Genomic DNA, 26,478 nt, shown 5'->3' with positions numbered 1-26,478 from the left:
GAAAAAGGTATGCTTTCCTGCTCCCAGTGGGGCATGATTATAAAAGTGCATTTGAAGTAACTTCAGAAAAAATGAATTAGGAATTTTTCTTTCCCCAGTTAAAAAATAGCTAATTGACTACCTAATAAAGTCAGTGATTGTGATTAGGGAACATTATTATTTCAGAGCAGAGTTTCCCAAATTGTGGTTCTGTACCCCCAGTGGATCTCTCTCAGCCCGTATGAGTCTTTGGAGCAAAGTAGAAGAGAATAAGGATGGAATAAAAAGTTCATTTTAGCAGTAAAGATTTAGGGAAAAAAAGCTGAGGATACACACGCAAGGAAAATTAATGTAAAGTGGATGTCAATTGGGAGAGGAATAAGTATGTACTCGTGAATAAATCACTTTTATAGCTCTCTTTTAAAGCTCTATTACTTTCTGTTTAAATGTATTTTCAAGTGTTATGTTTCAAAAAAAAAAGAGAGAGCTTTTATAAAATGAGCTTTTTTAAAAATAGGGCAGTCTGTATTCTGAGGGGCCAATTTTGTTGGACTGGATGAGGCTTATCACAGACATATGTACAGATGCCCAAGGGAATGAGGAAGCTGAAAGCAGAGCAGTAAAATTGTCAATGAAAACCATTAATTGAGAAAAATAACTTTATGAGGCTTATCACATAGGCCATTTAGGCATGCTTCTGCCTGGTTTCCCGGCCCCTTCTGGGCCAGGAGTAGAAGAGAAATCCAGGGGAGAGCCAGGAATTTAAAGCACATAAAAGTTGATGGTTGATGTATGCTTACAAATTATCAGCACAGTCAAACATTTCTCTGGCCTAAAAAACAAAACAAAATCAAAGGCTAAACAGAAGCCTTCCCCATGGGCTTTTGACATTAACCATCTGTCACACACTAGAGGGGCTTGCTTAAGTTAAAAAATTCATTATATTTATAAACTTTAAAAGTTGTGCTAATTAAAGCTGGAAGGGAAACCAGGGCAAATTAAACAATGATGGAGAACAACGAAGCTATTAATAAAATGAAGTGTGCAATGGTAGTGATCTACTTGTGTTGTTTATGTAAATGTACTAATTATAATCACTATTTATGCTTCGTACTTTTGATAAGGAGCAGAAAGCACAATTAAACCCTCCAAAAGTGTGCTAGGATCTTTTTCTCAGTCTGATCTGGCCGTTTGGGCCACGAGGCTGCGTGTGGCTAAGGTTTCCCCCTCTCCAGGCAGTGGCAGTTTGCTCTCTCAGTGGGCCACGTAGCTCAGAGGAAATAAGCAACCTCCTAAGTGATGCAAGGCGATTGTGCAAATTTTGGAAATGCTGGATGTGGGACCATAGAGAAGAGGAAATGGGTTTTGAAGAAATTAAATTAGGGTACAGAAGGAGAGAAGCAAGGAAAACTCTGAGAATTGCCACTATGGAGAGGGTGGTGGACAAAGCCCCATGCAATTGCAGCAGAGGGAACCCTGTGTTCATTTGATAGAAAGGTCTCACATCATTAAGATAGGTGTATGTAGGAAGATTTCAGGAGGAACTAGAGAAACGGGAGCAGGCAGAACTCGGGAACATATTATTAGGCGAGGATGAGAAGGACAGGCCCACAAAGCTCTGCCCAGCAGGTACCTGACACCTGAACACTGAGTCTTTCTTGCCCCTGTAAGCAGAAAATACTTGGATACTTGGAAAAGGTAGAGCTTTGTGGAATGGAAGGGTTGAAACAGAACAAAGTTTGGGAGTATAAGAGAATACAGAAAATATTCCTTAAGTCATCTCTCCAGGATCGTGGCCATGAGGCTACTGAGACCCGTCTTCTTCACTTTTTGTCTGTCACGATTTATAGTTTTCAAATATGAGAAATGTCTCCAAAAAGAGAAACCTGCTTAGGGAAACAGTTTCAAATCCACATGTATTACTGTGAACTTGTGATGTTTTGTATTATTTATTAGACTTGAGTTTTCAAAACCTGCCCATTTAAAGGGTACCTGATTTCCACGTATGGCTTTCAATTCTAAAGCTGCCTCTTTACAGCTGCTTCATTTAACCCCTTCTGGTGTGAATCATTGATAGAAGATGGGAATAAAGCCTAGGTCTGAACACTAATGCTTTATAATTTTGAATATTGTTTATTAAAATTATATAAAGAAATGTCCGTTGCTCTTAGTTATTAAAATTTCATAAAGAACAAAGCAATTTAAATATATAAACGCCACAGTACAGCAAGTACTATCTTTTTAAAAAAAATTTTTTTTAAGTTTATTTATTTATTTTGAGAGTGAGAGAGAGCGCGAGCGTGCGCGTGTGCATGGGAGCAAGCAGGGGAAGGGCAGAGAGAGGGAATCCCAAATGGGTTTAGAGCCTTCAGCACAGAGCCAGACATGGGGCTTAACACGGGGCTCAAACCCAAGAACTATGAGATCATGACCTGAGCCAAATCAAGAGCCACCCAACTGCCTGAGCCACCCAGGGACCCCAGCAAGTACTATCTTAAGAAAATTTTCCATCTTGTATAAAGACATGGGAATTTCTTTTTTTTTTTTTTCTCCAAATCTTAACAGCCAGACCTACAATGCCTGTTCAGGAAGGGGAAAGAGGGAGCTGTCTCCTTGGGGGAAAGCTTTGATGAGCTTGTGGGGAGGGATGCCACCTTGAGGGCTTGGATGTTACAGGCACCTGGTCTCCAGAGAAAGGGAAACCTGCTCTGCCGGAGATTAGAGGAAGTTTGTTGTTTCTCTTCCAGCTTGGGAGGAGGGAGAGAAGTGGTGGAGAAAGAGCCAGCCAGGTGCTGAGACAGGTCGGGAAGTGAGGCCAGGACCCATTCAGATCTGAATTTATTTGCTGTTACTGAGATGTAAACCCCGCCTTCCATCTCTACAGTAAATTCTCAATTTACACATGGAAGCAAGATCTCGGAAGTCTAGAAGACAGGAAAAACAAAACCTCCTGGGACAATTAACAAAAACTGAAGGGTGGTCTTTGGACTTCCTGGGACCTGGAGGTAGACTGAGAGGACCCCAGCTGACATCTTGTTTCATGTCATTTTTTTTTCTTTTTCCTACCAAGTTAAGTTTAAAAACATTAAGTACCTTTTAGCTCACACTGCTTTTTCTTGGCGATCAGAGAAGTCCTCACTTTCTAGGTTCTGATCTGACTACGGATTTCAAAAAGTTTGCTGTTTCAGACCATTCACCTAAATGCTAGTAACAAAAAAGCCTTTAATTGCCTGCTTACTCTAATTGCTTTAGATAAGACCTTATCTTTTTCTGTACTCTGCTAATTCAAGCTTCTGCAGTTACCTTCCAACGCTTTCCAAGCTAACTTGGTTTTTAGTGTCCTGATCTTTTAAATGCTTCTGTAGGCTTTGTCACCTTTTTTTCATCCCCTCTCTGAATCAGAAGAGGAGGAAAAAAGAATATACTCCAAAGTGATAGCTGATTCTTGTCGTGAAAGAACAATGGCTTAAGAATCAGGAAAGCCAGTTTTCTGGCCTCTGCTCTACAATTAACTAGCAGTCACTCAACCTTTGAGTTTTCATTTTCCCATTTATAAAATGAGAGTTTGGATCCCAACATCTTTAAAGTCCATTCCTGTCTAACTAAAGCCTGGAGCTGCAGAACCCCACAGTCCCCTGCACATTTATTCCCTGCTTTCTTCTGATGCCGGAGGGACACAGCTGTGACTAAAGTGACTTTGCATAGAATACCAGAAAGAATCAATCACACTGGTGAGTTCTGATTATAAACCAATGGAAACTGGTTTCTCTCTCCTCTCCTTTTCTTTGAACTTCAGAAAATACAATTAACTGTAACAGAAGTATTTACGAAACAAACCTATGCAGTGGTTTCCTTACAGGCAGTCTTTAATAGACTTCTTTCAAAGTCTGATGACTTCCCCAGGTGTTTGTTTATTTGGTTTGGATGGGCAGAATTAGAAATCTCAACAGGAGAGATCTTTAATTATTTAGCTCAATCAGTGAAACTCATGAGAGTTCCATTTGGAATACAGAGTAAGAAAGAATATGGGCTTTGTGGTCAGAGAGACCAGAGTTCTTTTACCAAATGGCACAATTTTGGATAAGTGAGTGATCAAACCTTTCTGAGCCTCTATTTCTTCATCTGTAAAATGGGAATAATGATTCCTCCCTTGTAGGATTATTGTCCGGACTAAATGCCAGGTGTATCTTAGGTATTCAATACTTGTTTGTGTTCTCTCTCATTAAATACCATCTTATCTTGCGGGGCACCTGGCTGGCTCAGTTGGAAGAACATGAGACTCTTGATATCCAGATCATGAGTTCAAGCCCCATGTTGGGTGTAGAGTATTAAATAAACTTAAAAAGAAATACCATATTATCTTTCACTTTGCTGACCAAGAGTATAGATTTGGGACTCAAACAGCCTAGGTTCAATGCCTGATACCACAATTTTATCTATTTGTTTTTTAAATGTTTATTTATTTTGGTGGGGGGAGGGGCAGAGAGGGAGACAGAGAATCCTAAGCAGACCCGAACCCTTGAACTGTGAGATCATGACCCTACTGGAGCAGAAATCCGGAGTTGGATGCTCAACCACTCAACTGACTGAGCCACCCAGGTGCCCCTATTTTATTTATTTTTTTAAAAGCTCCAGACCCAACATAGGCTTGAACTCGTGACCCCGAGAGATCAAGAGTCTCATGCTCTACCAACTGAGCCAGCCAGGTGGCCCATGGCACCAGTTTTAGTAGCTCAGTGATTTGGGTCAATTATTAACCTCTGGGAGGTTCTGTTTCCTCATCTGTAAAACGGAGTTAGTAATGACACTAACCTCACAGAGTTAGCAGAGGGGGTATAAGGCATTTAGTAGTGCCTAGCTCAAATAAGTATTCAGTAAGTAGCAGCTGGTGTAGGTAATAGCAATTACCAGTATCAAAATCCCACCAGGTCACTGCCTGAGGCTGCAGGAGAGAGAGAGAGCACTGATGGTGAAAGCTGCAGAGAGGTCAGGCAGCAGCCAAGGGACATTGGCAGCAGGCTCCCCCCCCCCCCCCCCATGGAATAAGCTTCTCTTTCTCGCCTGTACTTTTACTTGCCTTCAGTTTTAGCTTTGTCTTTTCTTTCCCCCATGGTTTCCACTATGTGAAAAGTGATTGCATCCATAGCGGCTGAAATGTGAGCTACCTATTTTTTTTCCTGCATGGTCTCTGTACAGTCTGCCCCTGCACATACATACATGTATTCCCTCCTCAGCGACATTGGGTCTTTTATTCCACACTCAGACTGAACTGTGCATGTGTGTTGAACTCAATACTGTGAATTCTGTGCTACCTGTGCTCCTCTGCTTACTAATTACAATATTGGTTGTTGTTAATTTTTGATGCCTATGAGAAGAAAGGGCCTAATTGCTAAGAATCCTGGGGGCAAAATTAACTCTCAGGAAGGACCACTACTTAGAGTCTTTGCATTTATCCTTTGCCTCTAAAAGAGCATAGTTTTCTTGTTCTGTCTTGTTATCTTCTTTGTGATGCTTTGCATAATAAATTACCCTGGCATTTCCAACAAGAGTGACTCTACCTGCTTCTCTTTTACTGAATATTTATTTTTATTTAAAAAAATTTTTTTAATGTTTGTTTATTTTTGAGAGACAGACAGAGCGCCAATCAGAGAGGGGCAGAGAGGGAGACACAGAATCTGAAATAGGCTCCAGTCTCTGAGCTGTTAGCACAGAGCCCCATGAGGGGCTCCAACCCATGGACTGCGAGATCATGACCTGAGCTGAAGTCAGACACTTAACTGATTGAGCCACCTAGGCGCCCCTCACTAAATATTTAGACTGTAGCAATATATATATACACACACACACGTATGTATATATATATACACACACATTCATACATACACACATTTATATGTGAATGAACACATACATATATGTATGTAGTATATATATTTGGGTGTTGTATAACATTTAGTAATATAGCATTTCACCACAAACTACATTAGAAGCCAATTTTCTAAGACATGGCTGTTTTGAAATCCGAGTTCACAATCATTACTAACAAACAACCATTGGAACTTTAAGGCCTATGCACATTTTGCAACACACCCCTACCTTACTTCACTTGGGAGACTGAATGGTGCCATCACATAGTCTTGGATTTAAATTTCAAAACCCTGCCTAGGGGTTGCTTAGTCTTCCTCCACAGCTCACAGCTCTACCCCAAGGTTCCTTAAAAGATAAACCAAGAGCAAAGACAAGCCTGTGACTTCTTTAAAACTCTGTTGATGATTTTTCCCTAACACCCTCCCTCTGTTTCTCACGGAAGCAGAGTGAGCAAGGACAAAAAGGGAACACCCTCTTCATAGTGTTGACCAAAGCATGGGCCCCCTGGAAGGGTGACCACACGGCTCTGAGCAGCAATCTGGGATCCTAAGCAGGCAGGAGGACAGCAGGGAGCCATCTCACAGAATTCTCAGATTGAAAAATCCAGGAAGCAGCTCCATTCTGGAGATTAAGCATCCAGGACTCTAAGACTTTCTTCCCAGAAGGAAACCCCTCTCAGGCGAGCACTCCTCAGCCACCTTCTCTGTCCTCTGAACCTTTGTCCCCACCAGTGACCCTTACTTATTGCTCAACCCATATCCTATGCTGAGACAATTTCTAAGAGTGAGTTGAAGCTGTATTTATATGACTAAAACAAAATACTTCTGACTTTATTATTTTCAAATACAATATTCCATGTTTATACGTAGTATTACCACATTACTCTTGAACTGGATGTCATAAGAAAGTGTTGAGTGTAGATTTTTGTAAAAGAGAAAGGTGGATAGGGTCTCCTACGGAGTGAAGATTGTTTACCTTTCTTCCTTACCTTTCTTTACCATATCACAGGCTTGGGAAGATTAAATGAAATAATAAAGGTATGACATAGCACAAGGCAGTCAGATATGTGCAATTGTTTTTACTGGTATTTCTAGAAGGATGATTGACACACAGCAGGGGCTGTCATTATGGTTACTATATCTATCTGTTTTCCATATCTAGACACTCCTTACCTAGTCTATTCTCTTAAATGATCCCTGGTTTTATCCAGTGGTGTTGTTTGTATCAATGATCATTTGCAAGTTTCTGCAGATAATGTGAATGGAGAACCAGAAAACAAAATTGAAGTGGGGAGTGACACCCAGAAGTATATTCAAGCTGCTATACACAATTCAAGCTGCTTGTTCCTGGGTTGATAGCCCTTCTTGGGTCATAGCCTCCTATAAGGTCCTACCCTTTCTTGGGTCACTCAGCTCCATAGCCTCTCCCCATTCTCACTCTTCTGTGCCCAATAAAATGACCATCCAGTCTGAAGATAGGAATTTTCTATCTCTACTTCTAAGTCCACCTGCAAGGTGCTTTCAGCCATTGCCCTGAAATGAAAGAGGAAAAACCATTCATATATTTATTCATTTATCCAACAAATATTTACAGGTACAAGGGTGGGCATTAGGGATACAACCATAATAAGATACAGTCCCTGCCCTCCAGGGGCTTACAGGCTGGAGGGGGAAAGCTTCCAATCAAGGAAGGGGTAACTCCTAGGTATCTGGATTGGACAGTTGTGTTAATGCTCATACCACCCATCACTGAGACTGGAAATGCAGCAGGACATGCTAGGTGCGAGAGACCTGTAGGAGTACCAGTGTGCATATTCAGAAGAGAGCTGAATTTATGAGCCAAGAGCTCAGGAGGGACAGCGGGGCAAGAGATATAAAACCAGCAATTGAAGATGTAGGTACTGATTGCCTAGGAAGTGGGACAAGAACAGAACCCTGAAGACTTCTGTTATGTAAAGCATGGCCTTTACATATAAATGTCTTCCCTTTTAAAGACAGGCTGACGAGACATAGAAATATTATTGGGTAGGGGCACCTGGGTGGCTCAGTCAGTTGAGCGTCCAGCTTCAGCTCAGGTCATGGTCTCACAGTTTGTGAGTTTGAGCCCTGTGTAGGACTCTGTGCTGACAGCTCAGAGCCTGGAGCCTGCTTCAGATTCTGTGTGTCCCTCTCTCTCCGCCCCACCCCTGCTTGTGCTCCGTCTCTCTCTTTCAAAAATGAATAAACATAAAAAGAAAATTAAAAAAAAAATTTTTAAGAAATATTGTTGGGTAAATATCTCTAGAAAAAGAACAGTAAGGGGCTCCCAGCTGGCTTAGTTGGTAGAGCACATGCTCTTGACCTCGGAGTCATAGGTTCCAGCAGTATCGCATGTAGGGTGTAGAGAAAAGAAAAGAGAACAGTAAGTTCAACCAGCAAGAAAAATGTATTTAAATGATAGATGGTCCCTGGCTTTGAATGGTTTGACTTAGGATTAACCATCAACTTTACAATGGTGAAAGGTGATTCATATTCAGTAGAAACCATACTTTGAGTTTGGGATTTTGATCTTTTCCCAGGCTGGCAGTATGTAGTACAACACTCTCTTGCGATGCAGGCCGGGGAGTCACAGCTCCCAGTCGGCCACACAATCACGAGGGTAAACAGCTGATAGTTACAACCATTCTGTATCCACACAACCATTCTGTTTCTCACTTTTTTAAAAAATTCAATACATTATACAAGCTATTCCACACTTTATTATAAAATAGGCTGTGTGTTTGATGATTTTGCCCAACTGTAGGCTAATGTAAGAGTTCTGAGCATGTGTAAGGTAGGCTAGGTTGAGCTATCTATCATGGTCGGTAAGTTAGGTGTATTAAATGCATTTTTTACTTACAATATTTTCAATTCATGGTGTGTTTATCGGGACATAACCCCATTGTGAGTTGAGAAAGATCAGTAGCTGATTCCCTCCCTCTTCATGGGAATAGACTGAGGAAAGGCTACAGCAGATGGACCTGCACGTAAGTAAAGATAATTTATAACAACATTGTTTGTAAGAGCAACTTCATCCATTTGGGATTCTTGTGGAGGCTTTGGCACCAAGGCACAATCAATTATTAACTCCATTTCTAGCTCCTCTCCCCTCTCTGGAGGATGGTCAATGGGGCTGAAAATTCTAAGCTTCTAATCATGGCTTGGCCCTTCTGGTGACCAGTCCCCATCCAGGAGCCCATCCAGAGTCCCCTCAACAAAACAAAAGATGCTTCTAGTGCTCTTATCACTCAGGAAATTATAAGGGTTTGAGGAGCCCTATGTCAGGAACATGGAGCAGAGACCAATGTGTATTCTTCTATTATCTTATAACCAATGTTGGTATAAAACACATTGCCAGTTATTTTAACCAGATCATCAGATGCTGTGGATCAAGGTACAAGACTGTCAGATTTATACCCTTTATGTAACTTCCTCATGTTTTCCCCTTAAATCTTATCTTTTCTCTTGCAATGATGGAAATTAAAGCCTTAAAATGAAGAGGGTCTATGAACTTGTTTTCAGGGACAGAAAGAAAGGGTGGATGTATGGAGACCATCTTTCTAGAGCCAATCTTAGAGGAAAGAGGAACCCAACAGTCTGGATAGGCAATGACAATTACCAAGGGTGGGGGGGATGGTGGGTATGGGGAAGTGAATCCCTGGGACCTGCCTTGGCTAAAAAGGAGAGCTTGAGAGGAGCCTGCCTCAGCATGTGAACTTTCCCCCGGGGACTTAGGAGAAAGAAGATCCTCAAATGCAGTGATAAATAAGCTTTGCAGAGTAATAGGATTAAATTTGAAACTGTTACAGGTGAGGTGTGACTAGCCCATTCTTGTATCCCAGAGAACTAGTCCTTTTTTTTTCATTCAACAAGTATTATTTTTATCTTCATTGTCACTAAAATAGCAGAAAGGAACACCTCTGTTCTCTTACTTTATGTTGATCTTAGAACAACACTGAAAATGCTTATTCTCCATTGCTCTTAAAACAACACTGAAAGCTGCAAAAGAGGGAAGATTACCTACTCCCTTTTCTTCCCCTTTTTCCTCTCCAAGTCTAACAACTTACTACATTTAATTCCAGTTTTACCTACTTTTTTCCAGAAAAATTATCAACAAAAATGTATGGATCTCCTATAGGCAGGAACCCATAGATTCACTGAAATGTAAGATTCCAGCTTTGCTCTCAGGAAGTTTGCAGTCCCATCAGGGCACAAATAATTACATCCAGGAATGAATACAAATGTCCAAGAACATATGTTTAATGCAAAGTCTGAGGTCTCAAAAATAATGGCTTCAGGAATCCAGCTGAGGCAGAAATCCCTGAGGGTTAAGACACTCAAGCTTCTTGGAGAAGGCAGACCTTGAAGGATAGCCTAGATGAGGAGAAGGAATAGAGTGCATGAGGCTAGTTAGTGTAGGGTGTGAGGCAAGACCAGACAATGTGGGGCATCTTTGTGGAATAATGAGGGACCTGGTTCCCTGGAGAAGAGAACAGGAGACAGCAGTCATTGGCTAAATCAATTTCTTTTTTTGTGTATTTATTTTTGAGAGAGACAGAGACAGAGCATGAGTGGGGGAAGGGCAGAGAGAGAGCGAGACACAGAATCAAGAGCAGGCTCCAGGCTCCCAGCTGTCAGCACAGAACCCGACTGGGGGTTCGAGCCCACAAACCATGAGATCATGACCTGAGCCAAAGTCAGACGCTCAACCAACTGAGCCACCCAGGCGCCTTGGCTGAAGCAATTTTTGATTTGTCAAAGTCTAAAGTAGGATTACTCCCAGATTAACAGAAACTCTGCTGCAAACATACCCAGCAGAGCATGAGAGGGATATAACAAACCATCTGATGGCTGGGCCATGCCAGCTGAATATGGAGTCTTGTGGGATCAGGATTTTATTCAGGGAAGGCTACAGTATCTGCATACCTCCCCCGTCTCCTTGTGTCTCTCTGCCGAGTAGGGGCCAACGCAAGAGGGAACTTACAAGACTCCATTGCTCCTGCTCTTGCAAGCTCAGCTCATATTCTTTCTTTCTCTTGTTCTCCCCATCTTCCCCTCTTCCCTTTCTTGCTCACGGCCAGATGTCCAGGAGATATCCTTTCTCACTGTGAGTTTTGGTTGGAATGTCAACCAAATATGTTGCCTTTGCCTTTTTAGAACGAATGTGTGCATGCACAGATTAGTAGTGAGTGAAAATATGGGAACTCTACCTATGGTCACCTGGCCTGAGAGTCCCAAGTCTCCAAACCAGGCCCTAATACCTTTCTGGTCTGTGAACTTGGGCTGGCACGTAAACTGCCTGTTCTTCGGTTCCATTTATTTGTAAAACGGAGATGCTAATGCCTCCCTACCTACCTTGCAGAATTTTCTTGAGGTTCAAATGAAATTATGGTTGTGAAAGCACTTTGGAGACTAACAAACTTATTATTAGCTCAAGGTGAAGATTGCATGGGGGTTAAGGGTGGTCATATTGGGAAGTCTCATTAAATCCCATCCAGCCCTACAATTTGATAAAGCTGTTTTGTGTCATTAAAATAAGTTTAATTATATGGCTTCCTCTGTGATGTTTTGGTGGCTGTCACTTGAACGATGTGTTTTTCCTCCCTAGATATCCCTGAGTGCAGAACCCAGCCCCGCTCTACAAGTTCCTGCTCATCTCGCCTGGTCTCCTCATGGGTGGGCAGGGCTCCCAGCCACCGAAGCAGCAACAAAAATCCTCACACAGCATCTCCAGAGGCACTCTGGGCTTCAGGCAATACCCATCCAGGCTCCAGATCCAGAGTCAGTTTAAACCTGTGAAAGGATTTCGATAGAAATGACAAGGTGCTCTACACATTGGAGAGTTGGATATTACTTGGCTCATCTATTAGAAACTTTCTGCTTAGGTACCTTCTTGGGATAGCGAATTCTACAGTATTTCAGTGAAAGGTATTCATGGCATAAGTGCTGACATATTTACAAACTTAGATATAAATGTGATGATAGATACCATGCGGTTGATAAAGGGACACAGGTTAGCAGGGATGGCCTGCTTTTGAAGAGGCAAAAGGGAAAGGGCCTGTTGTTCTAGAACCCAGGAAGAGCTGTAGCCACAGGAGAGGGGTCATCCAACGGGATGTATTCTGTGTGGTGCTTCAGAAACCAAGGCCTAGTGGGGAAGGAAGAGGGAGAAGACCCAACCCCTCTCACTCCCTGGCCCTCGACACTCTGACAGTGCTTGGCTTTGGTCAAACCTATCTGGAAGTCAGAGAACAAAGAAGCCTGGGGAGAAATGTGGCCAGGAGTGGGTCGGAGGGGTGTTTCCCAAGAAGGAATTACATTTCCCAAGAAGGAATTATAACTGATAGTCAAGCAACGTAAGTGGGCTCGAAAGAGTAATTTGGAAAACAGAAAATGTTACTTAGCTGCAAAAGTATTAGTCATACATTCTAAACTAAACCACCTACTCATGTACCATTTCAAGGTCCCAGAAGTTACCATTCTAAGATACTAATTTACCTAAGTAAAGCAGAATGATAGAAAAATAAATGTTTGTCAATCGTGCAATGCTGAACATGTTATGTTATTATATTGCATACCATAACATGTACTAATATACACATATTTGAATGTTTAAAACATTCAAATTCCATGGTCTGGAAGCATGGCCCAGGATACAGTGGTTTGGATGCCCAAATGATTGGTGTAGGACAAAACATGACCAGCTTACATTTGATTAATTTGCACCACCCAAGGTGACACTAATACAGGACTTTGAGGCAGAGAAGAAGGAAAACACACCCAGGATGAGACCTTGTGTTCTTCCCATGGGCAAAGCAGCTGGCTATCAGTTAAGATTTCTTCTTCCTGAAGACTGAGCCCTCATGGTCGGCCCCCAGGAGTCAGGTGCAGCTGTGTAGCTGGGATGGCCTACAGCTTCTGCCCTGCTTTGCCCCACTGGCCCCCCTGGGTTATGTCAGGATCCAGTCACATTGTGGGCATATGTTTGAATGGACCAGTCTGGAGTATGTCCCCAGTATCTTCTGATATAAACCAGAATCCTCTGGGGCAAGGACCTATCAAGAGAAAGAAGGGCTCGTCTAGTACAAGTGGTTTTATCTTAAGCTGTATTTGAGTTACCTATTCCTATAAAACAAGCCACACCCAAACTTACAACAAGAGCCTGTTATTCCCCTCATAAGTTTGCAGTTTGGGAGGGTTCTGGGGAAGAACTTGCCTCTGATCCACACAACACCCTCTGGGTATTCCCAACAGAGGGATGGAAGAGCCAATTCCAAGATGGTGTAGGGGCATGGTTGGGAAGTGCCTGCTAGCCTTCCACTGGGCACTCAGCCAGGGCTGAGAGCAGGAGCCACTGTTGTTCTTCATTTGGGCTGGGATTACCTAGCATGGGGGTTGGGTTCTAAGGATAAGCATCCCAAGAGAGAGACAGGTGGACTCTGAATCACCTCTTTTGTCTTAGCCTTGGAAGTATCTTGGTGTCACTCCATTGTTCCCTGGAGACCACAGAGGTTTGTCCAGTTTCAAGCAGAGCGGGCATAGAGTATGGAGAATTGCAAGGTTCTGGAAGAACATGTGGGATGAGAAAGAGAATTGTGACCATTTTGGAATAGACTGTCTACCTCAGGGTAATGGTTCCCTGTGTGCCCCTTAATTATCATTGGTCACAGCACAGTTATATGAACTAGGTACACCCATGGAATTAGTCTGCTTGGGCAGCATAACAAAATACCACAGACTAAGTGGCTTATATAGCAGACAGTTATTTTCTCAAAGTTCTGGAGGCTGGAAGTCCAAGATCAAGGTGTTGGCGTGGTTGGTGTCTGGTGAGACCTCTCTCTTTGGGTTGCCTTTTCTTTGTGTGCTCACATTGCCTTTCCTTGGTACCTGTGGAGAGAAAGAGAGAGAGATTTCCCTGGTGTCTCTTCTAAGGACACAATCCTCTCAGATCAGGACCCCACTCTTATGGCCTAATTTAACCCTAACACTTTTTTGTTGGCCTGATCTCCAAATACTGTTAGTCTAGGGGTTAATACTACAACATATGAATTTGCATGGGGACACAAGCATTCGGTACATGACATCCCCCATAGTGATATGAATTAGATGACAATTGATAAAGATAAATTTATATTGATATTCATTAATTCAAGAGAAGTTTATTGAACACCTACCTTGTGCCAGGCGCTCTGCTAAGCTCTGGGTATATAGCTAGGAGAAAAAAACCTTCCTACCTTTAGTGGGTTTATAACTGGGGGTGGGGGGAGGGGAGACAAAGCAGCCATTAAAAGAGAGTGGTAGCTACAAGTTGTGCAGGCTGCGACAGCTCTGGGAAGGGACAAATAAACCACTCCTTGTGGAGCTGCACAAGTGATGTCCAAGCAGAAACGGAGGATGAGTAGTGTTGAGCAGTAAATGGGAGGTGGGCCAAACAAGGGGAGGCATTCGAGAGAAAGGAATGAGCCACGCAGAGACCCAAGGCAAAACTAGGGTGACCGCCATTCTGGTTTGCACAGCCCTGTAGTGCCTAGTCTTTGTACTGAGGTCCCACATCCAGGAACACCTCAGTCACTGTGCCTTCCTGATCCTTGGCACTGTCAATAGTTCAGTACAGCTGGCACACAGAGGGGGTGCAGTGGCGGCAGGATTGGTGACAGAGAAAGCTGAAAAAGTAGGTGGGAGTCCAAACGGGAACCAAGACGTGCTAAGGAATGAAGACTTCATTTTGAAAGAAGTTGAGCAACCAATAAGTGATCTCCCATAGGAGAGTGACTGGCTCAGATTTGGATGGAGGAAGAGCTCTATCTTCTGGATAATTAGGAAGAGAGACAATTCTGGGGGTGCCTGGGTGGCTCAGCTGGTTAAATGTCTGACTCTTGATTTGGGCTCAGGTCATGATCTCATGATTCATGGGATGGAGCCCTGTGTTGGGCTCTGTGCTGATAGCATGGAGCCTGCTTGGGATTCTCTCTTTCCCCCCTCTGCCCCTACCCTGCTTGCACACGAGTGCTTGTTTCTTTCTCTCTCTCAATATAAAACAAATAAAACATTTTTTTAAAGGGACAATTCTGGAAGTCAGTGAGGAAGCCATTGTGGATTTCCAGGGACAAGACAAGTTTGACTTAAAATAATGCAGGGGGTTGGAGAGAACCCTAGGATTTAGAATATCTTGAGGAGAAGTAACAGAACTTAGAAATGTAGATAAGGGGGTGAGAGACAAGGAGAATTCAAGGATGACTCCCAGATTTCTGGCTTGGGCAGCTGGAAATGGGTTGGAAATACCTTCCCCATACCACCCTACATGAGAATACCAACAAAGCTACTATTCTTCTGCTTCCCATACAGCTCTTGCTGACCTAAAAATTCTGTTATTGCGCCACTGACCCAGAAGTCTCAGCCATAGCCATTAGACTTACAGGAACAGAAGGAGGCTGGGGGCCAGAGGGGGAAGAAGATGGGCGTTTATTACATGCAGTACTTCCTAAATGATTTATGTACTCTAGCTTATTTAACTTTCACAAGAATCCTTGGAGGTAAGCAGGCTGTTACCCTCATTTCATAGCATCACATTGGGGATAAGGTGATGTGCTGCAGGTGGCCACAGCTACAGGCAGCAGAGCTGGGCTTTAAGCCCAGATGTGTTTGACCATAAAGAACTGGGTTTTGTTTTTGTTTTTTTTGTTTTTGTTTTTTTTTTACACGATGCTGCTTCCCTAATGAACATTAGTTTCTACCTGATTGGATATTTTGTCACATCTACTGCCATGCCTAGCTCCATTTTCATTCAGCATTGAAGAAGGATGAAGACCAAGGGGAGGACTCTACCCACTCTAAGAGGCCAGCTGGAGGTTGCTTCTGGGAGCAAGGATTGTGAGAGAGCCTTTTAATTCTTTATAACTGGTCCCCATACTTGTTATATGTGCAAGAACCCTAAAGCCAGACGACCTATATAATTATTTTTGTGAGCATCGGGGCCAAGGGAAGCTATGAGACAGTGTCCCAGTCAACAGCCAGTTTAGGGAAGGAGGAAGTGTCAGGAGATGAAATTCAAGAGATAGGGAGCTAGGGGAAAGACACAAAAGGGAAGAAAGGAACACGGGATGAGTTCCCAGAGCCCCCCTCCAAAAGATAGGTGAGCTTGTCTAAACCTTGCAAAGAGCTCTGGAAACCTAACAGCTAGACCCCTGTGGCCCCTTCATGGAGGCTGCCCTCCCAGCTCAGGGACACCCTGCATCTGGAACCTTAAGAGAATCTCCAGTGCCAGCCACAGCTCCTTCTTAGCCAGCCGGATTTACATTTTGATACAAATTTTGGCTTATCCCCTACGAAGTATTAATCTTTCTGTATCCACATAGCAATCTATCCATTTTGCTTCTAGTCATCTATTGTTATTTCTGCAATATTTTACTCTCCCCACCCCCCACCTGCCTTCTAAATTTTTTGTTAACGTTTATTTTATTTTTGAGAGAGAGACAGAACGCAAGCAGGGGAGGGGCAGAGAGAGAGAGAGGGAGACCCAGAATCCGAAGCAGGCTCCAGGCTCTAAGCTGTCAGCACAGAGCCTGACCACAGCTCAAACCCACAAACTGTGAGATCATGACCTGAGCCTAAGTCAAAAGCTTAACCAGCTGAGCCACCCAGGCGCGCCCCCACCTGCCTTCTAGATTGGGAATTCTTCAGAGGATCCCAGTTTCTCTTGCTCTGTATTTCCACATTCTCTTTTATGCAGTAGGCACATGATTGGAGTTTGACTTGTCATTGGAATGTCATCAGAAGGTCTGAAATGTTCATTTCTCAGCGGGCTTCCTTATCCACTGACACTGGCAGAGAAAGGGCACAAGAGGGCGCTCCTTCCTCTCTTATTTCAGTCCAGGGAGCAGCACCTTTTCTGCCCATTTATGTCTCTTGAAAATTCACCATATGTTTTCACTCTCATGTGGATCCTGAGAAACTTAACAGAAACCCATGGAGGAGGGGAAGGAAAAAAAAAAAGAGGTTAGAGTGGGAGAGAGCCAAAGCAAAGAAGACTCTTAAAAACTGAGAACAAACTGAGGGTTGATGGGGGGTGTGAGGGAGGGGAGGGTGGGTGATGGGTATTGAAGAGGGCATTTTTTGGGATGAGCACTGGGTGTTGTGTGAAAACCAATTTGACAATAAATTTCATAAAAAAAAAAAGAAGAAAAGAAAATTCAGACATGACTGACATGGGTGAAGACATATTTTTACTCCTATTGGGGAGAGGTTTGGGACAATTTTGAATATTTATACAGACACCCTTAGGGAAATATGTATTCAGCTCAGGTCTTTGATTTCATTTGAATCAAATACCCAAAAAGTCAGAACTTTGAGGAAGAAATATATATTTTAAAAAGTAACCTACCACTTTACACCCATTAGGATGGCTATTGTTGAAAACATCAATAACAAGTGTTGACAAAGAATGTGGAGAAACTGGAACCTTTGTGTATTTGTTGGCAGGGTTGTAAAATGACAAGTGCTATGAAAAAATTAAACATGGAATTACCTTATGATTCAGCAATTTGGGTATAAACCAAAGCAATTGAGAACAGGGACTCAAAGAGATACTAGTATACCCATGTTCATAGCAGTGTAATTTATAATAGCCAGAAGGTGGACGCAGCACAAGGGTCCATTGACAGATGAATGGAGAAACTAAGTGTGATCTATACATACACTGGAATATTATGCAGCCTTAGAAAGGAAGGAAATTCTGACACAGGCTACAACATGGATGAACCTTGAGAACATTATGCTAAATGAGAGAAGCCAGCCTGGCTGGCTCAGTTGTTGGAGTGTGCAACTCAGGCTTGATCTCAGGCTTGTGGCTTTGAGCCCCATGTTGAGTGTGAAGATTACTTAAAAAAAAAAAAAAAGAAGAGGGGTGCCTGGGTGGCTCAATAGGTTAAGCATCTGACTTTGGCTTGGGTCATGATCTCACGGTTTGTGAGTTTGAACCCCGTGTCGGGCTCTGTGCTGACAGCTCAGAGCCTGGACCCTGCTTCAGATTCTGTGTCTCCCCCTCTCTCTGCCGCTCCCAAGCTCATTCTCTGTCTCTCAATAATAAATAAATGTTAAAAAAAAAAAAAAAAGAAGCCAGTCACAAAGAAGAATTACTATATGATTCCACTTACATGAAGAACCTAGAGTAGGCAAATTCAAAGAGATGGAAGTAGAATAAAGGTTTCCAGGGTCTGTGGAAGGGGGAAGAATGGGGAGTTAGTGTTTAGTTGGTACAGAGTTTCTGCTTTGGAAAATGGGTGGTGGTGCCAGTCACACAACAATGTGAATGTACTTAGTGCCACTGAATCGTACACTTGAAAATGGTTAAGACTGAAAACAAATGGTTAAAATTGTAAATTTTATGTTATGGGTATTTTATCACAATAAAAAGGAAGAAAGGAGAGAAACACCCAAAATGTACAGTTACCAGTACTAAAATAGAGGCAAGTACTGATGATAGAGAAGCAGCTTATTTAAATTTTTTTAAATGTTTATTTATTTATTTATTTTTTTAATTTTTTTTTTAACTTTTTTATTTATTTTTGAGACAGAGAGAGACAGAGCATGAACGGGGGAGGGGCAGAGAGAGAGGGAGATGCAGAATCGGAAGCAGGCTCCAGGCTCTGAGCCATCAGTCCAGAGCCTGACGCGGGGCACGAACCCACGGACCGCGAGATCGTGACCTGGCTGAAGTCGGACGCTTAACCGACTGTGCCACCCAGGCGCCCCTAAATGTTTATTTATTTTTGAGAGAGAGAAAGAGAGAGAGAGCGTGAGTGGAGGAGGGGCAGAGAGAGAGGCACAGAGCCGGATGCAGGGCTTGAACCCAAGAACTATAAGATCATGACCTGAGTTGAAGTCAGATGCTCAACCAACTGAGCCATCCAGGCACCCCAGCGAAACAGATTATTTTATGTGGGGAGAGAGACTAGGAAAAATTATAATCAGGGATAACACTGATCTGGATCTTAAAGGATGTATGTCTTAAAGGTAGGTAAAGCAAGATAAGTTCTTAGGTTCTTCTTTATGCCCTAAATTATAATTTTTATGCTACACTAGTCTCTCTGACACTCTACATTCTCCCCAAGCTTATTTTTTTTCTTTATTTTGTGTATTTCCATAATTTAGGTTCTCTGGCTCCTGCCCTGATTTTATCGGAATCCAGATTTTTAAAAATAGTATTTGCTAGATTACAATGCCCTTTCTCCTACACGATCAACACATTTGAACCTTTAAACAATCTCATGAGACAAACATGGAAGATACTCCTTTCACCAATATACAGGTGAGGATTACAAGATTCACAGATGTTAATGGACCCGGCCAGGGTGTTCCAGTTAATATAGAGCCAAGGCAGGAACTTGCTTTTCCTGGCGTTGGTTCTAAATACCATGTGGCCTCCCCTATCCTCTGCATCCACCCTGGGGTCAACTATTGCCAGCGGCCCCACTCTGACCTTGGGTTTTCTTCCTGTGGCTTTTCAGTTTAGGAGGGTTCGTTCTCTCCTCTCACTGCATTTCTGCCCTTCCTCCTTACATCTCATACCCTCATTACTCTTAAGATCCCAGTTGAGAAATAGCCCAAATTCTTCCTACTTATCCTGAGATTTCTATAGTAGAAATAAATCACCTTATTAAGCCCTAATTTTGGCAGGATCAAAAAACATATTTATGAGACAGTATTTAAGAGATGTATCTTTTATACCCGTGTTCATAGGAGCATTATTTGTGCTAGCCAAAGGTGGAAGTAACCCAGGTGTTCATTGATGGATGAATGGATAAACAAATGTGGTCTATCCATACAACAGGATATTATTCAGCCTTAAAAACAAAGGAACTTCTGACACATGGTACAATGTGGGCAAACCTTGAGGACCTAATGCTAAGTGAAATAAGCCAGACACAAAAGGACAAATACTGTGTGATTCCACTCGCATGAGGTACCTAGAATAGACAAATTCATAGAGACAGAAAGTAGAATGGGGGTTGTCAGAGGCACCAAGCGTTTAATGGGTACAGAATTTCAGTTTGGGAAGATGGAAAATTTCTGGAGATGGATGGTACTGATGGCTACACAGAAATGTGAACCTACTGAATTCTACTAAATCTTACACTTAAAGATGGAAGAATAAACAAAGAGAAAGAAAGAGAGAGAGATGTGTCTAAGAGCCCCGTTTCAGATACAGCCTCATCTCTTAAGGCGGTAGAGACTCTCAGAGTTGTGCGTTGCTATGTCTGTAAGGGAGAGGACAGGTTTCTGACAAAATGGCACCCGCAGAAACTAATGTCTCCACCCACCTAGGCTCCTGGTTCCATCCTCTGCACTGCCTAGGACCATGCCTTCTCAGTTAAACCTTTTTCAGATGTCTTACATTCTTCATCTCACATTTACAACCTGCTTCCAAAATGTCATGATTTGACCCAGACTTGTTCCTCTCCTTCATTTTCACTAAACACTCTCTTGCAGGTGACATGCATCTCTTTCTTCTGTTCTTCAAGATCTACTCCCCTTAAATCAGGAAATCTGGTCTCAGCCTCACCCTCATGGCAATTGCATTCTCATAGTGTCTTAATCTGTTGGGCGGCTCAAACAAAATATAGCCACATAGATTGGGTGGCTTATAAACAACAGAAATTTATTCCTCACAGTTCTAGAGACTGGGAAGTCCAAGATCGAATTGCTGACATGTTTAGTGTCTGCTTCCTGGTTTATAGACCACAGCATTCTCCCTGTGTCCTCACATAGTAGAAGGAAAAAGGGAACTCTCTGGGGTCTCTTTTATAAGGGCACTAATCCCATTAGTGGGGGCTCCACCCTCATGACCTAATCACCTCCCAAAGGCCCCCACCTCCTAAAATCATCATCTTGGGGGTAAGGATTTCAGCGTGAATTTTGGAGTGACACAAACGTTCATACCATAGCATGTAGGTTCCCAGGATACTTCTAATTGCCAAATCAAATGGTCATTTCTCCCATCTTCATCCTACTGGATCTCTCTGTAGCATTTGATCTAGATGAGTATTCTTTTCTTTTTAGAAAGAAAAGTCCCTAGCGTGGTGACTGCTGCCTCCCCATGAGTGCACCATTACACACAAATGGGATCTAAGGTAATCTAGAGAGGCTTCTGCAAGAGCAGAAGAGTTGTCTGTCAGGGTGGCCTGTTCCTGCCTGAGAAGAAGTGCATGTAATTCCTGCACCTGGCGTATTTGTCAAACTGTCTTATTCATGCTCAAAGATCAAAGAACTGATGTACACTCTAGGAAAGGTCCAATTGTAACCCAGTGTGATAGAAATAATCTTTTTTTTTTTTAAAGCAGGCTCCATGCCTAAGGTGAGGCTCGAACTTATGACCCCGAGATCCATAGTCACATGCTTTACTGACTGAGCCTGCCAGGTTCCCAGAAATAAGCTTATTTTAATAAATATCACCAATAGTTTCAGCATTCTCATGATTGGTGATCTCAACCCCAATACACATGAAGGAGATGACTCTCCTATTAGTAATTAGTAATAGTACTAGTAGGTCTCTGTGGTGATGATTCTGGGGGAACGCATAAATATCAGGGTGGGTAATGTGATATCCAACTCAAGATATTTATCCTTTGTTAATATTGTTGAAACACTGAATAGCTGATTCATCATGAGCCCCCATCCACCTGGTAATCAGTGTATTTAGCAAAGATACCATCGTTTGTACTCAATAACAAAGCTATTTCTTTTCCAGACCCCTTAAAAGATTCTAAAGGTAAGATAGGATCCCTGCAATCCAGGAAACTAACAATGTGACAGGAAGACGTGCCTGATAGACAAGAAAGTACTGGAGAACCTCTGCATTTTAAAGATGTTAAGCATAGTTGTTCAAAGAACAAAGTCAGTGTGGGCAGGAGTGATAGAAAAGCAGTTGTGAAGGTAACCCAAGCTCTGGAGGAAGGGTGGGCCTTGGATAGGCAGAAAGGAGGAGGCAACTGTAGGAGCCAGAAGAGTAGGAAAGGGTTTGCTACTGGGAGAGGAGTCAAAGCTTGACCTGTGTCCCATGAGGGCAGAGCAGGAAGGGCAGGTGGAGAAGGCAGGGCCAAGGGCAGGCAACACCTGAACAAGATGTAGTGAGGAGCATTGTGGGCTGTTGAAGAGAGAAATAATCTGATGAAACCATTTCCAGAAGATTAGTGAGAAACAGGATAGATTTGAGAGGTAAAAGAAGAGGGTAAAACCATGCAGCAAAAACCATGCGTTGACGATGCAGCAAAATTCAGGATAAGATAAAGAAGGGCTGGATTAGGGAGAGTGGCCCTAATGATGAAAATAAATCGATGGGTTAAAATGATAGGACTTTCTCAGTATCCACAAATCAATCAACATGATACACCACATTAACAAAATGAAGGAGAAAAATCATACGATCATGTCAGTAGATGAAGAAAAAGCATTTAACAGAATTCAATCCATTCATGATAAAAACTAGGTATAGAGGGGAAATACCTTGTCATAATAAATACCATATATGACAAGCCCACAGATAACATCACACTCAATGGTGAAAAGCTGAAAACTTTTCCTCTGAGATCAGAGAAAAGACGAGGATGCCCGACTCTTGCCACTTTTATTCAACATAGTATTGGAAGTTCTAACCAGAGCAACGAGGCAAGAAAAAGAAATGAATAAAAGAAAAAGAAATAAAAGATCAGAAAGGAAAAAGTAAAACTGTCTCTATTTGCAAATGACATGATATTATGTGTAGAAAACCCTAAAGATTGTCCAAAAAACGATTAGATATAATAAATTAATTCAGTAAAGCTGAGACATACAAAATCAATGTACAAAAATCTGTTGTTTTGGGGCACCTGGGTGGCTCAGTTGGTTAAGCATCTGACTTTGGCTTAGGCCATGATCTCACATTTCGTGGGTTCAAGCCCTGCGTCAGGCTCTTTGCTGACAACTCAGAGCCTGGAGCCTGCTTTGGATTCTGTGTCTTCCTCTCTCTCTCTGCCCTTCCCCTGCTCTCTCTCTTTCTTTCTATCTCTCAAAAACAATGACTATACCTTTAAAAAATTAGAAAAAATCTGTTGTTTCTATATACTCATAAACTATCAAAAAGAGAAATTAAGAAATTACATCAAAAAGAATAAAATACCTAAGAATAAGGAGGTGAAAAATCTGTACACTGAAAACTGTAAGACAATGATGAAAAAAATTAAAGGAGATACAAATAAATGGGAATAGATTCTGTACTCATGGATAGGAAGAATAGTGTTAAAATGCCCATATGACCCAAAGCAATCTGCAGATTCAATGCAATCCCTATCAAAATTCCAATAGTACTTTTCATAGAAAAAGGACAAGCAATCCTAAAATCTCTATAGAATAACTCAAGACCCCAAATACCTGAAGCAATCCTGAGAAAGAATAAAGATGGGGGCATAGTGCAGTCTGATTTCAAACTACATTACAAAGCTAGAGCAATCAAAACAGTATTGTATTGGCATAAAAACAAACCTGGAGATGAATGATACAGACTAGAATCCCAAAATAAACCCATACATATGTGGTAAATTAATTTACAACAGAGGAGCCAAGAATATACCAAGGAAAAAGGACAGTCTCTTCAATAAATGGTGTTGGGAAAACTGGACAGCCAAATATGCAAAAAAATGAAACTGGACCCTTATCTCACACCATACACAAAAATCACCTTAAAATGAATTAGAGACTTGAATGTGAGACCTGAAACCATAAAACCCCTAAAAGAAAACATAGGGGTCCTTGGACATTGGTCTTGGGAATGATGTTTTAGATTTGACACCAAAAACAAAGGTAACAAAAGCAAAAATAAACAAGTAGACTACATCAAACTAAAAAGTTCTGCTCAGCAAAGGAAACTATGAACAAAATGAAAAAGTAACCTACAGAATGGAGAAAAGATTTGCATATCATTTATCTGATAAGGGGTTAATATCCAAAATGTATAAAGAATTCATACAACTCAAAAGCAAAAAAAAAAAAAACCCAAATAATCTGATTTTAAAATGGACAGAAGAAATGAAGAAACACCTTTCCAAAGAAGACATACAAATGACCAATAAGTCCATGAAAAGGTAGTCAACATCAGTAATCATCAGGCAAATGCAAATCAAAACCACAATGAGATATCACCTCACACCTGGTAGAATGGCTAAAATAAAAAACACAAGCAATAACAAATATTGGCAATATGTGGGAAAAGGGACCCTCATGCACTGTTGGTGGGAGTGCAAACTGGTGCAGCCACTAAGGAAAACAATATGGAGGTTCCTCAGAAAATTTAAAATAGAACTACCTTATGATCCAGGAATCACACATCTGGGTATTTATCCAAAGAAAATGAAAAAGGATATCAAAGGGGCCTCTGCACTCCCATAATTGCAGCATTATTCACGATAGCCAAGATATGGATACAAACTAAGTGTCCATCAACAGGTGAATGGCTGAAGAAGATACTATTGAGCCATAAGAAAGAAGGACATCCTGACATTTGTGACCACATGGATGGAACTTGAAGGCATTATGCTAAGTGAAATAAGGAAAACATAGACAAACACTGCATGGTATCACTGCATGGTATCACTTTATAGAAAAGAAAGAAAAAGAAAGAAGAAAAAGAAAGAAAGAAAGAAAGAAAGAAAGAAAGAAAGAAAGAAAGAAAGAAAGAAAGAAAAAGAAAGAAGAAAGAAAGAAAAGGTGCAAATTTTAGCTGTGAGATGAAAAAGGTCTGAGAATCTAATATAAAACATTGTGATTATAGGGGTGTCTGGGTGGCTCCTTTTGTTAAATGTCCAACTCTTGATTTCTGCTCAGGTCATATCTCACGGTCATGAGATGGAGTCCCATATCTGGCTCTGCGCTGGGCATGGTGCCTGCTTGAGATTATTTCTTTCCCTCTGACCCTCTCCCCAACTCATGCCTCTCTCTCTCTCAAAACAAGAAATATTGTGATTATAGTTGATAACACTGTATTGTATAATTGAAATTTGGTAAGAATATAACTTAAAATGTTCTCACAAAAACAAAAAACTGCATTTTATTTTGTATTTTCTTAAATGATCATTTATTTCGAGAGAGAGAGACAGAGACAGAGACAGAGAGAGAGAGGAAGGGGCAGAGAGAGAGGGAGAGAGGGAATCCCAAGCAGTCTCCATGCTGAGAGCAGAGCCCCACACAGGGCTTGATCTCAAGAACTATGAGATCATGCCCTGAGCCTAAATCAAGAGTTGGATGCTTAACTGACTGAGCCACCCAGATGCCCCCAAAACTCTGAATTTTAGAAAGATTTCCAGGTGTTTCTTATGCCCTCTGATGTTTGAGAAACTGCTGCATACCATTGTGTTCTTTTTCATGCGTTTTCCATGTAACATAGTGCGTTAGAAGGAGAGATAATCATGATTTTAGAAGTTTCACCAAGTGGAGAGTTGATTTGGTCCTTTAAGGATGTATGGGGTTTGTTTGGACAGGCGTGAGCCAGGACAGAGTTCCAGGGAGATGGAATGGTTTGTGCAAAGCAAAAGGGAAAAAAAAAAGCAAAAGCGAACAGAGATTAAACAACTTTGTCTGAAGTCAAGAATTCATGAAGGGGGAGTAGTAGCGATAAGGTTGGAAAAACCCTGAATAATAGGTCAAGGTATTTATTTGGGAGTGCAGTTTTTCCTCAAACTTATTTATGATGAAATTTTAATACATTTCACTTTATCATAAAAAAGCAAATTTTAAGGAAGACAATGACTATACAATTGACATGCATCATAAAAATCTCAGCTACCAAACACGCGCCCATGAGAAAACCAAGCTGTTGAAGTAAACATGATCTGTTGTTGCCAAATATGTGTTATTAATTTGCTGCTTTTTCATTCAGTTTGTCATCTGCTTATGATAACAAATAAAAGTTGGGATCCTTACTACTATGGGAAAAAAATACATAGAGGAAAAAAAAACTTACAAGTCGAGGACATTCTATTCATTAAATTTTATTTTCTCTATGAATAGGACAAAGGTCATGGTTATTTGATATGATGGCAGACCACCTTGGTGCAACTCAAAGAACATCAGTCTTCCTAGGGAATATGGATTAAGTCCCACTGTGCACCGTGGGAAGCAAGGGCCCTAAAGGATAAATGTGTGCTTTTAGGCAGATTACTCTGGTAACTGTATACAGGATGGGTTGTTAAAGAGAGCGACCAAAGACAGGAAGAACAGTTAGAAAATTATAGCAGTAAGCAGCAGTAATCCAGGCTTGAGATGGAGAGATAGGACTTTATGTTTATATGGTACTTTGTTATATAAATTCTCTTCACAAACGCTCCTTAAAACGATCATGTGCAGTAGGAAGTATCATTAAAAAAAAAAAAAAAACAAGCTGGAAGTTTAATTTGAAAGGTGTCTGTGTGAGACAGATTTAAAAAAAATAACTGACAGGACTTAGTAGTCAAGTGGTGAGAAAGGAGTTGGGGTGAGGGGCGGTGGAGGAAGAGGGAGAAATCAAAGATGATCCCAAAGTTTTTGAACTTGGAAAGTGGGAGAGGCCTAGAGGAAAAGCTAATTTGGAGGGGGGTAAATTTTCTTTTTT

General features: G+C 41.7%; 1 protein-coding gene across 1 annotated transcript in view; it reads left to right on the top strand.

Annotated features, from left to right (window-relative positions):
• The window catches only part of FBXO16 (F-box protein 16), a 56,988-nt gene extending 44,578 nt beyond the window's left edge, over nucleotides 1-12,410 (top strand). The window contains exon 9 of the mRNA XM_047856549.1: nucleotides 11,473-12,410. Within this exon, the coding sequence (XP_047712505.1) occupies nucleotides 11,473-11,655 (183 nt within the window). The 3' untranslated portion in view covers nucleotides 11,656-12,410. The remainder of the gene's footprint in view (nucleotides 1-11,472) is intronic.
• Nucleotides 12,411-26,478: the final 14,068 nt, after the last annotated feature.

This window comes from Prionailurus viverrinus, chromosome B1 (genome assembly GCF_022837055.1).
Source record: "Prionailurus viverrinus isolate Anna chromosome B1, UM_Priviv_1.0, whole genome shotgun sequence".
NCBI classification, from domain to species: Eukaryota; Metazoa; Chordata; class Mammalia; order Carnivora; family Felidae; genus Prionailurus; species Prionailurus viverrinus.
The sequence above is the reverse complement of the archived record's forward strand: the minus strand, read 5'-3'. Positions and strand labels throughout refer to the sequence as shown.